Source organism: Paralichthys olivaceus, chromosome 23 (assembly GCF_024713975.1).
Source record: "Paralichthys olivaceus isolate ysfri-2021 chromosome 23, ASM2471397v2, whole genome shotgun sequence".
NCBI classification, from domain to species: domain Eukaryota; kingdom Metazoa; phylum Chordata; class Actinopteri; order Pleuronectiformes; family Paralichthyidae; genus Paralichthys; species Paralichthys olivaceus.
Genome location: NC_091115.1, coordinates 218,654 through 232,694, shown reverse-complemented (window position 1 = coordinate 232,694; position 14,041 = coordinate 218,654). Strand labels below are relative to the sequence as shown.

Sequence of the window (14,041 nt, the reverse complement as noted above, 5' to 3'; positions counted from 1 at the left end):
TACGTGTAGACGAAACATCGGCACACAAATGACTAAAGGGAACACTGAACGGGACTCCTGATGGAACCGCACAGTTTGGAATGAAAGTAAAACACACTTTCTGTTTTGTCACAGAATATTGAGGCAGTTGGAAATCTGTTGTTTGTAGTTTCACATTATTCCAGGGAAACAGATAAACACCAGTGTCATCAGCAAATATGAGCTGAGATTTCATTTCGAAGTTAGATGTTTGAGTCACGGTGTTTTGTTCAGGTTTCTCCATCGAGGGCCCGTCTCAAGCTAAGATCGAGTGTGACGATAAAGGTGACGGATCATGTGACGTTCGTTATTGGCCAACTGAACCTGGCGACTTTGCCGTCCACGTCATATGTGACGACGAGGACATCAAGGACAGTCCGTTCATGGCTCACATCGTTTCTGCTGTCAACGACGTCTTCCCAGAGAAGGTTTGACCGCAACCTTTCAGATGATTGAACACACACGTGTATATTTACTGTGAATCACGTGTTGAACGTTCTCAGGTGAAATGTTACGGTCCTGGTCTGGAGCCTCTCGGCTGCATCGTCAACAAACCTGCTGATTTCACCATCGATACTCACGGAGCCGGACGAGGAGAACTGAAGCTCTATGCTCAGGTGACCTTCAGCTGGTTTTAATCAAACATGGTTGTTCTGTGGTGATGCAGCGACGTGACGAATGTGTTTGTGTGTCCAGGACGCCGAGGGTTTCCCCATCGACATACAGATCACAGACAACGAGGACAGCACCTTCCTCTGTGTTTATATTCCCACCAAACCCATCAAACACACCATCATCGTCACCTGGGGCGAAGTCAACGTGCCCAACAGCCCGTTCAGGGTACGAAGCCTCGTTCACTAAAACACAACGAAACTGATTTTTAAAAATCCTGATAATAACTGGAATCTGTTATATTTCATATTTAAAGGATCATTTCATAGATCAGTTGTACATCATCCACATATCAATATAAATTATAATTATCGATGTTTATTTTGACACAGAGACGGAACCAAAGAGGACCCAGGTCAGAACCCTGAGTTTCTCCGCAGGCTCAGATTTAAATGAAATTATGTAAAAATATAAAATGTTTCTTCATCTGTTTTTGTTTATTTGTTGATGAGCTAATGATTTTAATTAAAATTACAGAAACTGTTCTGAAACTAAGATAATCAAAGCAAATACAAATGTAGAAGAAATATATATACATATAAAACGTTATGTCGCGGACCAGGTGACGATCGGTGAAGGCAGCCATCCGGAGAACGTGAAGGTTTACGGTCCAGGTGTGGAGAAGACGGGACTGAAAGCCAACGAGCCGACGTACTTCACCGTGGACTGCAGCGAGGCTGGACAGGGTCAGCTATCTCATATATATACATATATATATATATATATATATACATATATATATATATATATGTATACATATTTATATTTATAATGTGATATTTTCACATCATTGCTGATGGTTTGTTTTTTCCTGCAGGTGACGTCAGCATCGGGATCAAATGTGCTCCAGGTGTGGTCGGACCTGCCGAGGCCGACATCGACTTCGACATCATCAAGAATGACAACGACACTTTCACAGTGAAGTACATGCCCCCGGGTCCCGGACAGTACACCATCATGGTTCTGTTCGCTGATCAGGTGAGACGCAGGTCAACGAACTCTGAAAGAAACACTGAGCTCACCGGAACGCACCTGAAAGCACCTCTCACCTTTTATATTACAACAGGAAATACCCATCAGCCCCTTCAGAATAAAGGTGGACCCTTCCCATGATGCAGCCAAAGTCCGAGCAGAAGGACCTGGACTGAATAAAACAGGTGAGAGAGAAACTTTAGAGAAAGAAACAGAAAAGTAAAAACGGAGCCTCATGATGTCATATCTTCTACTTCAGGTGTTGAGGTGGGAAAACCAACTCACTTCACTATTTACACGAAAGGAGCAGGAAAAGCCAAACCTGAGGTTCATTTCACTGCCGCCACTAAAGGTGAAGCCGTCAGAGACTTTGAGATCATCGACAACCACGACTACTCCTACACCGTTCGCTACACGGCCATCCAGCAGGTGAGACCACGCCCTCTCTGCTGTTCAAATGTGAAGACGAGCGGTGGAGCTCAGTTGACCATGTTCACTGTTTCTCTCAGGGAAACATGTCCGTCACAGTTTGTCACGGAGGAGACCCCATCCCTAAAAGTCCCTTTAACATCAGTGTGGCGCCCCCTATGGACCTGAACAAGGTCAAAGTTCAAGGGCTGAACAACAGTAAGTGAAACATCAAACAGTAAAGTATCATTAAGATTGAAATCATGGAAATCAAAGAGGTTTCTCTGTACTGACATCGTGTCTGTTTGATCAAACTGAAGAGGTGGATGTTGGGAAAGATCAGGAGTTCACCATCAGTACACGAGGAGCTGGAGGTCAGGGAAAACTGGAGGTCAAGATCACCTCCCCATCTCGTCGACCAATCCCCTGCAAGCTAGAGTCCGGCACAGCCAATGAGCTTCACACGGTGAAATACATCCCCCCCGAGGAGGGGCCGTACAGAGTGGATATCGGCTATGACGGAAACCCTGTCCCAGGAAGTCCGTTCACTGTGGAGAGTGTGATGCCGCCTGACCCGACCAAGGTGCGTCAGAAAAGATCTGAGTCTCCTGAACTTAATGTTTTTACTCATCAAATAAAACTTTTTAAATAAAAATTTAACTAATTCATTTCAATCTTTTTTTTTAAACGCCCCCTGGAGGCTGAGATTAGTTAAACGCTTCCTGCTGGCTGGGATTAGTTAAACACCCCCTGCAGGCTGAGATTAGTTAAACGCCCCCTGCAGGCTGGGATTAGTTAAACGCTTCCTGCAGGCTGAGATCAGTTAAACGCCCCCTGCAGGCTGAGATTAGTTAAACGCTTCCTGCAGGCTGAGATTAGTTAAACGCCCCCTGCAGGCTGAGATTAGTTAAACGCTTCCTGCAGGCTGAGATCAGTTATACGCTTCCTGCAGGCTGAGATCAGTTAAACGCCCCCTGCAGGCTGAGATCAGTTAAACGCCCCCTGCAGGCTGAGATTAGTTAAACGCCCCCTGCAGGCTGAGATTAGTTAAACGCCCTGCAGGCTGAGATTAGTTAAACGCTTCCTGCAGGCTGAGATTAGTTAAACGCCCCCTGCAGGCTGAGATTAGTTAAACGCCCCCTGCAGGCTGAGATTAGTTAAACGCCCTGCAGGCTGAGATTAGTTAAACGCCCCCTGCAGGCTGAGATTAGTTAAACGCCCCCTGCAGGCTGAGATCAGTTAAGTGCTCAGTTTCAACCTCAGCCTGAAACATGTGATCTGTTTCATCTGATTCTGATGTGGTCTGTTTCATCCCTCCAGGTGCGTGCCTATGGTCCAGGTCTTCAGGGAGGCATTGTGGGTAAACCCGCCCCCTTTGCCATTGACACAAAGGGAGCGGGCACCGGTGGTTTGGGCCTGACGGTGGAGGGGCCATGTGAAGCAAAGATCGAATGTCAGGATAATGGTGATGGCTCCTGCTCGGTCTCCTACCTGCCCACCGAGCCCGGTGAGTACGCCATAAACATCCTGTTCGCTGACCAGCACATCCCCGGCTCCCCCTTCAAGGCCATGGTCCAGTCCGCGTTCGACCCCAGCAAGGTGACGGCGAGCGGCCCCGGCCTGGAGCGAGGCAAAGTCAACGAGGATGGATCGTTCACGGTGGACTGCTCCAAAGCCGGAGAGGCGAAGCTCACCATTGAGATTATCTCAGACTCTGGAGCCAAAGCTGAAGTTCACGTCCAGAACAACAGCGACGGGACGTACTCCATCACCTACATCCCACAGTTCCAGGGCATGTACACCATCACCATCAAATATGGAGGACACGCCGTGCCCAAGTTCCCTGTCCGCCTGCAGGTGGAACCGGCTGTCGACACCAGCGGAGTCAAGGTCTACGGACCTGGAGTCGAACCCAGAGGTGAGAAGAAACTGTTCAGAGCTACAGGGAACCTGAATCATTCAAACGTCATCAGATCTGTTCACTTTTACTTTTTCGGGAAATTTAAATGTGCTCATTAGAAACTAAATTATCCAACTGAAACTTTACCAACATGATGGTTTTATAGATTCCTCCTTAATTAATGAAACGTTTGACCCACCATGACGCCACCCGTTGGTTTGTGAGCCGCCGTTTTCTCCAGCGCCATCTTGGGGTTAGAATTAACTCCTGAGGACAAAGTTTACTGACGTTATAAAGTGAGAAGAGACATTTTCTATAGAAACCACCAGTGGTCAGAACCCAGGTTACAGACACAGGAGTCTATGAACATTTATAAAAACCTATTTTTATGTTGTGGTAAATATTAAAGTTGGTAGAGCGAGCTTCATGTTTTTAGTCTCTGGTCCAAAGTTTCCACGTCTGTTTGTTGACGTCAGCTCTCATTGGTTTATTTACTGACACGTAATAAAGTCTGCAGCTCATTTAAACTTTCCTCATTATGTTTCCTTCTCTTTTAAAACTAATTCATGAAAAGTCTGCACGGAGGCTGAATAACATGACGACTGCTTCCTGTTTCCTGATAAACATCTGCTGCATCCTCACTAATGAGAGTTTGATTTGTTTCTCGCCTGCAGGCGTCCTGAGGGAAGTGACCACACATTTCATCGTCGATGCTCGGTCTCTCTACAAAAGTGGCAGCCAAATCAAAACCTGCATTTCCAACCCGTTAGGCGGCAACACAGATGCCTACATCACAGACAAGGGCGACGGGACGTACAGGGTGGAGTACACGCCCTATGAGGACGGTGAGCAGCCTCACACACTTCTGTGTTTGCAGGAGGTTGCAGAGCTGCTGCTGGTTTATAGATGTGTTTCTTCCAGAGCAACACGTCGTTAAACTGCTGGGTTTTAAACAGTCACAGTAAAGAGACAAAGTGTTCGTGGTTTAAAAAAAATCCTCATGTTTAAAAGTTTAAAAGCGATAATCAAACTGAGTGAAGTTCACTTTATTATTTTATAATGTGAATTTTGTGATTATTATATGAAAGTGTTTGAGTGAAAGTGAAGTGAGTCGAGTCTCTAACGAGTCGAGAGCAGCAGTGATGAACTCTGGGTATAAATAGCTGCAGACAGATGGTTTTCCACTGATAGTAACCTGTGACATGCTGGAGCCCAGTGCATTGTGGGACAGGAATACTCAGAAAGGCGTGTGGTCTTCTGTCAGTGTCACACACACAGAAACCACACATTGTGTGTGTGTGTGTGAAAGGTTGTTGGTTCTAAACCTGAATGATTCTCAGGAATCTTTGAGCAACAGCTGCTCACTGACGTCAGCTGAGAACTGAGGTTACGATGAGTAACCTCAGTTACAACAGCGTCACCTGTGACGTCACGTTCATTTGAACATACAACACCTGGTTTGGATAAAAACGTTTTCTTGTGTTATTTACGTACGAACTCAGCCATAAGGTGCCAAACAAAATGATTATGTATTTGGACAACAGGTGGCGCTGTCACGGTTTTTTATATCTAACACCACGACTCTGGTTCTTATTTTAACGTCCTGTGACTTGAACTTGAACTTAGAGTCGGACACGGCCTGATGGGATATGTAGTCCCTCCGGTCATATTTCTCTAATTCACATGACATCACGACCCCACCTCCTGTCTGTGTGGCGTCCAAGTGTCAGGTGACACATCTGGAGAAGAGGATGTGATTCTTCTCTCGGCTCTTTCTGTCGTCAGGTTTACATCTGATTGAGGTTCTGTTTGACGACGTCTCTCTGCCGAAGAGTCCGTTCAGAGTGACGGTGACGGAGGGTTGTGATCCCAGTCGAGTGCGAGCATACGGTCCAGGTCTGGAGGAAGGACTGGTCAACAAACCGAACCGTTTCACTGTAGAGACCAGGTCAGTTCACCTTTTGGCTACGTCCAACATGACACACATCTGAAGATGTCCGACTGCTTCGGTCTCCGTCTGGTTTCTCATCGTCTGATTGTTCCTCAGGGGAGCCGGCACCGGGGGTCTGGGTTTGGCCATTGAAGGACCGTCTGAGGCAAAGATGTCGTGTAAAGACAACAAAGACGGCAGCTGCAGCGTGGAGTACATCCCCTTCACTCCAGGAGAGTATGACGTCAACATCACGTTCGGGGGTCTCCCTATCCCAGGTGACGGATCCACTTCATTAAATCCAGAATTTAGGTCTTCAAAAGTTCAGCAGGGTGAAACTCAACTGAATGTTGGTGTCACAGGAAGTCCTTTCAGGGTCCCGGTGCGAGAGCTGGTGGATCCCAGTAAGGTGAGATGTTCAGGTCCTGGACTGGGAAGTGGAGTCAGAGCTCACGTCCCTCAGACGTTCTCTGTCGACAGCAGCAAGGCTGGCATTGCTCCGCTGGAGGTTCAGCTCTACGGTCCGACAGGTGAGACCATGAACGGCATACTGGTTCTTCTTCCTCTGATTCCTGAGAGATGCGTCCATGGACTCAGACCTCAGCCTCAATGACTGATCTCCTCAGGTGTGACCGAACCCATCAGCATCAGCGACAACGGTGACGGAACTCACACGGTGAACTACACTCCTGCCAACGATGGCCCGTACACGGTGTGTGTAAAGTACGCTGACCAGGAGGTTCCTCGCAGGTCAGTACTGCACAGATCAATTTGTGATTCCGTCTTCTTCGTCTTCATGGTCAAGGTCTAATGTCTCAAATGTCTCCTCTCAGTCCATTCAAGATCAAGACTTTACCGGCTCACGATGCCAGTAAAGTTCGAGCCAGCGGTCCCGGCCTGGACGCATCCGGGGTCCCAGCAAGTCTGCCGGTGGAGTTCACCATCGATGCTCGGGACGCTGGAGAGGGACTGCTCACCGTCCAGATCCTGGTGAGTCTCAGCGTCCTGACAGACACAAGGACAGAATAAAAGGTTCCAACTAAAATGGTTCCTTCAAACCTGCTGTGTAGTAAAACCTGGTTTGAGAAATGTTTGAGAAACAGATCTTCATGTTGATTCTGTTTGACTTTGAGCTGCAGGATATCGTAGATTAAACCAGATTCATTTCACTCATATTTCTGCTGCTTGTTGATTTTTAAACAATGATGGAAAAATCAAACTTCAGGTTCAAAACTCTCGTCTCAGAGCTGTGAAACATTTTTCTGTTTCGTTAACATTGAATAAGTTTGTTGTTTGTCTGGTAGCGCTGACGAGAGTTTACCAGTCGTTTGTCGCCTCGTTTAACTGTTTTCCAGGAACTTAATTATAGTTGGAAACAGTTTCTCTGTTTCCATGACGATTTAAACCAGATGACATCATTAATTTGCAGATAAACAGAACCTGTAAAATAAAGTTTCCATTATTTATTAAAACACTGACGTGTGGGCGTGTCCTGAAACACTTTTTCATATTCCTTCATGAGTCGTCAATAATCTGAACAGTTTCTGTGTCACTGACTCTTTAACCCTGATTCAAACTCTCCATGTGATGTCCTGCCGGGGCCCGTCGGGCCTCTGGCGGCCTCTGGGTGGCGCTGCGTGCTGCAGGGTCCGGATGGAAGCAGGCGAGAGGCCTCTGTGTTTGTGGAGGACTGGGCCCGGAGGGTGTGGGAGACTCATATAGTAAAGAAAACCATCCCCTTCAGTATTCTGAGGAGAGGCTGTGTAAGGCATCACCTCACCCTCCCTCTCCCCTCGTCTCACCCCTCGTCTCACCCCTTGTCTCCCCCTCAGAGAAGCAGAGTGGAGTCCAGGTCATGATCAGGATTAATATTATATACATCTGTACAGATTAAGAGTTTAAAAGTGATTTTATGGTTCAGAACCAAAACATTTTAGCTGCAAGTACATAAAGTTTCTCTAACAAGTAAATTCAGGGAAGTTTGAAAAGTTAAAAAACTGATTCCTGAAACCTCGTGTTCACAGAAACTTTAACTTCAGTCTGAGAATCTCCTCAAGAACGAGACTGAAGACGGAAACATCAACTGTTTTTACGTTTTTAATTAGTTTGTGTTTTATGCCTCCTCCTCTGTCTTCACTCCTCTGTCCTCTCTCCTGTCTTCTGTCCTCTCTCCTCTCTTTACTCTCCTCTGTCTTCTCTCCTATGTCTTCACTCCTCTGTCCTCTCTCCTCTGTCCCTGTGTTCTCCTCGTTGGTCTCCCATCAGTTCTCCACTAACCAGAGTGCCTCCATCCATCCTCCTGCTGCTCCAGTAGATTTAGACCCTGTGTGACAAACATGCTGATAAACGCTGCCAACACCACTGGTCTCAAACCAGCCGCTGTCCAGAATCCACTAGACCTGAACTCCTCAGGTCTCTGGATCTTCTCTGGAGGACGAACACGAATGTGAGAGTGAGACTCAGTTTGTCTGTCTCCTCCTTCACTCCTGTATAAAGTCTAAATCCAAGTGAGGACACAGCAGAGCGTCCTCCACTGATCCACTGAGGGAGTGGGGGGGTGATGAGCTTCTAACACGTGACACAAACATGAAGAAACACAAACAAATGTCTCTGGAGACAAAGTGCTGACTCACGTAGAAGACAGACGAAGAATTGACCTCTCACAAAATCAGTTTGTCTCTGGTCGTGTGGCTCATGGGAGGAGACCATTGATGTGCAGCTTCACTTTAGAATGTTCCTGTTTGTCATACGTGTTCACAAACATCATGTCGGCACATGTCCAGGATCCAGAGGGAAAACCTAAGAAGGCGAACATCCGAGACAACCGGGACGGTACGTACACGGTGTCGTACGTCCCCGACATGACGGGACGCTACACCATCACCATCAAATACGGAGGAGACGAGATCCCGTACTCGCCGTACAGAATCCACGCCCTGCCCACCGGGGACGCCAGCAAGTGTCTGGTCACAGGTCAGTCTCCGCCCATCACTGCTCTATCAACCAATTGGATTTCTTCTCCTGAAACTGTTGTTTTCCCACAGTGTCGATTGGAGGACACGGTCTCGGTGAGTTGTAATAAAACCTAAACTTTGTTCAGTTACGTGAAAAAATGTTTTCTATATAAATTAAATTCAGCTGCGATTCAGTAAGTTTTCATTCAGGATGTTTGTGACTCGTGACTGATTTGTTGTCTTGATCTCATCAGGATCAGGGATCGGCCCGACCATCCAGATCGGCGAGGAGACCGTCATCACTGTGGACGCAAAGGCTGCTGGGAAAGGTAAAGTCACCTGTAAGGTATCGACTCCTGACGGAGCGGAGCTGGACGTGGACGTGGTGGAGAACGCAGACGGGACGTTTGATATCTACTACACGGCCCCGGAGCCCGGGAAGTACGTCATCACCATCCGGTTCGGAGGGGAACACATTCCCAACAGCCCCTTCCACGTGGTGGTGAGTCCCACAGCTGCAGGGACCTAAAGGGCCTCAGGGACTAGTATAGTATGTGTACTATGCTATACTGTATTTTATACTGTACTCTGTACTCTACTATACGGTATATTATACTACATTACTGTACTCTGTACTCTACTATACAGTATATTATACTACATTACTGTACTCTGTACTCTACTATACAGTATATTATACTACATTACTGTACTCTGTACTCTACTATTCTATACGGTATATTATACTACATCATATTATGCTGTATCATACACAGTTTATTCTGTGTAGTATTTAGTATTAACTGTATACGATAACGTTTATACTGTATAGTATACCGTATCAATCATCTGTTTCTATAGCAACACCATCATTAACAGATAAATAAGGTTAAACAACCCCCCCCCCTCCTCTGTTTCTGTTGCTCCAGGCGACCGATGATCCCATCAGCCCTGTGGACAGGATGGAGCCGGTGCTCCGCCCCTTCAGTCTGGTCATTCCCTTCACGGTGCAGAAAGGAGAAATCACAGGTGAGACTCTTCAACAGTTCACTGAAGAACAAACGTTTTTACTGCAGCTCGCTTCACTTTACTGCAGCTAGCTCGCTTCACTTTACTGCAGCTTGCTCGCTTCACTTTACTGCAGCTAGCTCGCTTCACTTTACTGCAGCTAGCTCGATTCACTTTACTGCAGCTAGCTCGCTTCACTTTACTGCAGCTAGCTCGCTTCACTTTACTGCAGCTCACTTTACTGCAGCTAGCTCGCTTCACTTTACTGCAGCTAGCTTGCTTCACTTTACTGCAGCTCACTTTACTGCAGCTAGCTCGCTTCACTTTACTACTTTACTGCAGCTCACTTTACTGCAGCTAGCTCGCTTCACTTTACTGCAGCTCACTTTACTGCAGCTCGCTTCACTTTACTACAGTTTGCTTCACTTTCCTACAGAATGGAGCAGAAATACGATCTTTTCTTCATCAGATCACAGTAGAAAAGTTATTATTTGTTAAAGAGTAATATTGACGATAATAAAATGTAGTCCATTAGAATGATTTTTATGTATTTGTACATGTATGTATATATTTGTATGTAAATGAGTCTCCTGGTAACAGAATCAGTTCCACGTGTTGTTTCAGAAAACTTCAAAATCAGAAACTAATAAAGTTTTTATTGAATGAACAAAACAACCGTGATGGAACTGTGGTGTTTTCATTTTTTTTTATTTAGGTGAGGTGCGGATGCCGTCTGGTCGAACCGCCTGCCCTCACATCACCGATAACAAGGACGGAACCGTCACCGTGAAATACTCGCCAACTGAACGAGGTCTGCACGAGATGGACATTAAATACGACAGAAACCACATCCCCGGTAAAAATAACGTGGAAACACACGAGTCAAATCAGTTTCTGTCTCCGGATGAAAACAGACTTCAGCTCTGTCGTGTTTTCATTTGAATAAAACTGTTGGTGTTCGTTCCGGTGTTTTCACAGGAAGTCCTCTTCAGTTCTACGTTGATGCCATCAACAGCGGTCATGTGACAGCGTACGGCCCGGGTCTGAGCCATGGCACCGTGAACCGACCGTCCACGTTCACGATCGTCACTAAAGACGCCGGCGAAGGTGACGTCACATTAACAGAGTCTGTTTGAAGGAGAAACGTTGGACTGAATGTACGAAGTCTGTCTCTGCAGGGGGTCTCTCTCTGGCTGTGGAGGGTCCGTCTAAAGCTGAGATCAGCTGTAAAGACAACAAAGACGGGACGTGCACCGTGTCCTACCTGCCGACTGCACCTGGAGACTACAACATCATCGTCAAGTTTGACGACAAACACATCCCCGGCAGTCCCTTCACCGCCAAGATCACCGGTTATAACACTTCCTGTGTTTTCTTGTTCCATCAACTTTATTTTGTCCTTTTCAGAAGTTCTTTTGTGTGAGGTTTCAAAGTAAAAGCTTCTCACTCCTATCACATTAAAACACTTTAATTTTGAAAAGAATGATCAACAACACGTCTGTTTGATACCTGATATGATCCATGACGTCACTTTTGATCCTGAAACCCAACTGAAGTATTTCCCAGAGTTCCTCAGGGTTCAGTTTTTTTCTTTATTAATTCTTCAACAAACTAAAATTAACTGCGTTTGACCAACAGGCGACGACTCTATGAGGACTTCTCAACTCAACGTTGGCACGGCAACAGACGTTTCATTGAAGATCACGGAGACGGACCTGAGCAGTCTGACGGCGACCATCGGAGCACCTTCTGGAAACGAGGAGCCGTGTTTGCTGAAGCGGCTTCCGAACAGACACATCGGTCAGTCGTCCTGCTCACGCTCCAGGATTCCAAAGACTGAGACTACGACGTATATTCATGTGTCCAGATATTTGTCCTTCAGGTTTTAGCTTCTCAGGTTTATAGAATCAGGAATCATCACCATCCGACAGCTTTAGATTTAATATTCAACTTCCTTCACATTAAACATTTTAGAGGTCAGGACACAGACTGGACACAGGTCAGGACACAGACTGGACACACAGAGGTCAGGACACAGACTGGACACACAGAGGTCAGGACACAGACTGGACACACAGAGGTCAGGACACAGACTGGACACAGAGGTCAGGACACAGACTGGACACACAGAGGTCAGGACACAGACTGGACACAGAGGTCAGGACACAGACTGGACACACAGAGGTCAGGACACAGAGGTCAGGACACAGACTGGACACACAGAGGTCAGGACACAGAGGTCAGGACACAGACTGGACACACAGAGGTCAGGACACAGAGGTCAGGACACAGACTGGACACACAGAGGTCAGGACACAGAGGTCAGGACACAGACTGGACACAGAGGTTAGGACACAGAGGTCAGGACACAGACTGGACACAGACTGGACACAGAGGTCAGGACACAGACTGGACACAGAGGTCAGGACACAGACTGGACACACAGAGGTCAGGACACAGACTGGACACAGAGGTCAGGACACAGACTGGACACACAGAGGTCAGGACACAGACTGGACACAGAGGTCAGGACACAGAGGTCAGGACACAGACTGGACACACAGAGGTCAGGACACAGACTGGACACAGAGGTCAGGTTATGCTAACGTTGCTGGGCCTCATTCACTAATAACTTCTTCCAAGTTTCAGTAAACTTTGTTCTTAAGAAGCTTTCTAAGAAAACCCTTTGTCAGATTCATGACACGTTCTCAAACTGCAGACTTGTTCGCTCATATGTTCTTCTATGTCGATGCAGACCACGTGGTCGTAAGCTGAAACCGTGTCGGTTTTTCCTAGTTAGCATTGTAAACGCCCACCAATGCCCATAACAGGTCATGAGGCTGCCGAGAAATCTGAACGTAAAGTTGTTATCTTTTGTTGTCAGCAGTGAACATAAAGTACACAAACAACGATACACATGTTAACTGTGGTCATTCGGAACTTTTCAAGACTCTTCGTGCATTTGATTTTCTCCTGCAGGGATCTCGTTCACGCCAAAGGAAGTGGGCGAACATGTGGTCAGCGTGAAGAAGAACGGGAAACATGTGACCAACAGCCCCTTTAAGATCATGGTGGGTCAGTCTGAGATCGGAGACGCCAGTAAGGTGAAGGTCTTCGGTCAGGGGCTGCTGGAGGGACACACCTTCGAGGTGTCCGAGTTCATCGTGGACACCAGGAACGCAGGTGACCAGTCAAACCTTGTTCCAGATGTTTGCTCACGTCCACTGGTCCAAGGTTCACTGGAGCTGTCAGTCATTTTCTTCTTCTGTGTCTCGCAGGTTACGGAGGTCTGGGTCTGTCCATCGAGGGTCCCAGTAAAGTGGACATTAACTGTGAGGACGTGGAGGACGGAACCTGTAAAGTCACCTACTGTCCCACGGAACCTGGAAACTACATCATCAACATCAAGTTCGCAGATCAACACGTTCCAGGTACAGACGGAGCGATGACGTCTCCATGGAAACGTACCGGTGTCACTTCTGTGTAATTTACAAAGAAGCTTCAACTTTCTCTGTTTCCAGGTTGACGTTGGTTTAAACTCAACTTTTTGAGTTCTTCAAACTTTTCTTCATTGAAATATTTCTCCTCAGATTCAGTTTGAAATCCTTGTTTATTTTCCGGACATGAGAACTTTGATTGACAGGTGAAGTGTGAACTTTCCCGACAGGAAGTCCGTTCACAGTGAAGATGTTTGGTGAGGGGCGGATGAAGGAGAGCATCACCAGGAAACGCCAGGCGTCCTCCATCGCCACCGTCGGCAGCACCTGTGACCTCAACCTGAAAATACCAGGTGAGCTGTGACATCAACCTCCTCTTCCTATCTGTAACCTGTGCACTCCATCTCTTCCTCCTCTTCACCTCCTTCTGTTTGCCCCTCGTTTCCTCGACGCTGCCTCCTGCTGGTCACAGGGAACTGGTTTCAGATGGTGTCGAACCAGGAGCATCTGACGCAGACGTTCACCCGCAGCAGTCACACGTACACTCGCACCGAGAGGACGGAGATCAGCAAAACCCGAGGAGGAGAGACAAAGAGGGAGGTCCGTGTGGAGGAGAGCACGCAGGTTGGAAGAGACCCCTTCAGAGACGTGTTCGGAGACTTCCTGGGACGCGAGAGTCTGAGCGGGTTCAGCGGCAGCAGACCGCCACTGCAGGACGGTGTGTGTGTGTGTGTGTGTGTGA

At 47.1% G+C, this 14,041-nt stretch overlaps 1 protein-coding gene across 5 annotated transcripts in view; it reads left to right on the top strand.

Moving 5' to 3' along the window:
* Nucleotides 1-14,041, top strand: part of LOC109646535 (filamin-C-like) — a 33,149-nt gene that overhangs the window by 13,456 nt on the left and 5,652 nt on the right. For 3 of the 5 annotated variants that reach the window (XM_069519869.1, XM_069519867.1, XM_069519865.1), the window contains 29 exons: nt 253-446; nt 522-635; nt 715-858; nt 1,253-1,376; nt 1,508-1,668; nt 1,757-1,847; nt 1,922-2,091; nt 2,172-2,289; nt 2,391-2,653; nt 3,391-3,988; nt 4,645-4,815; nt 5,756-5,918; nt 6,018-6,178; nt 6,263-6,430; nt 6,527-6,650; nt 6,734-6,890; nt 7,547-7,663; nt 8,684-8,873; nt 8,945-8,968; nt 9,109-9,356; nt 9,784-9,883; nt 10,578-10,718; nt 10,841-10,969; nt 11,041-11,214; nt 11,501-11,662; nt 12,842-13,045; nt 13,141-13,293; nt 13,530-13,652; nt 13,772-14,017. In XM_069519869.1, the coding sequence (XP_069375970.1) occupies nt 253-446; nt 522-635; nt 715-858; nt 1,253-1,376; nt 1,508-1,668; nt 1,757-1,847; nt 1,922-2,091; nt 2,172-2,289; nt 2,391-2,653; nt 3,391-3,988; nt 4,645-4,815; nt 5,756-5,918; nt 6,018-6,178; nt 6,263-6,430; nt 6,527-6,650; nt 6,734-6,890; nt 7,547-7,663; nt 8,684-8,873; nt 8,945-8,968; nt 9,109-9,356; nt 9,784-9,883; nt 10,578-10,718; nt 10,841-10,969; nt 11,041-11,214; nt 11,501-11,662; nt 12,842-13,045; nt 13,141-13,293; nt 13,530-13,652; nt 13,772-14,017 (4,932 nt within the window). The remainder of the gene's footprint in view (nt 1-252; nt 447-521; nt 636-714; nt 859-1,252; nt 1,377-1,507; nt 1,669-1,756; nt 1,848-1,921; nt 2,092-2,171; nt 2,290-2,390; nt 2,654-3,390; nt 3,989-4,644; nt 4,816-5,755; nt 5,919-6,017; nt 6,179-6,262; nt 6,431-6,526; nt 6,651-6,733; nt 6,891-7,546; nt 7,664-8,683; nt 8,874-8,944; nt 8,969-9,108; nt 9,357-9,783; nt 9,884-10,577; nt 10,719-10,840; nt 10,970-11,040; nt 11,215-11,500; nt 11,663-12,841; nt 13,046-13,140; nt 13,294-13,529; nt 13,653-13,771; nt 14,018-14,041) is intronic. The other 2 variants (XM_069519870.1, XM_069519868.1) reach the window with 1 other exon arrangement.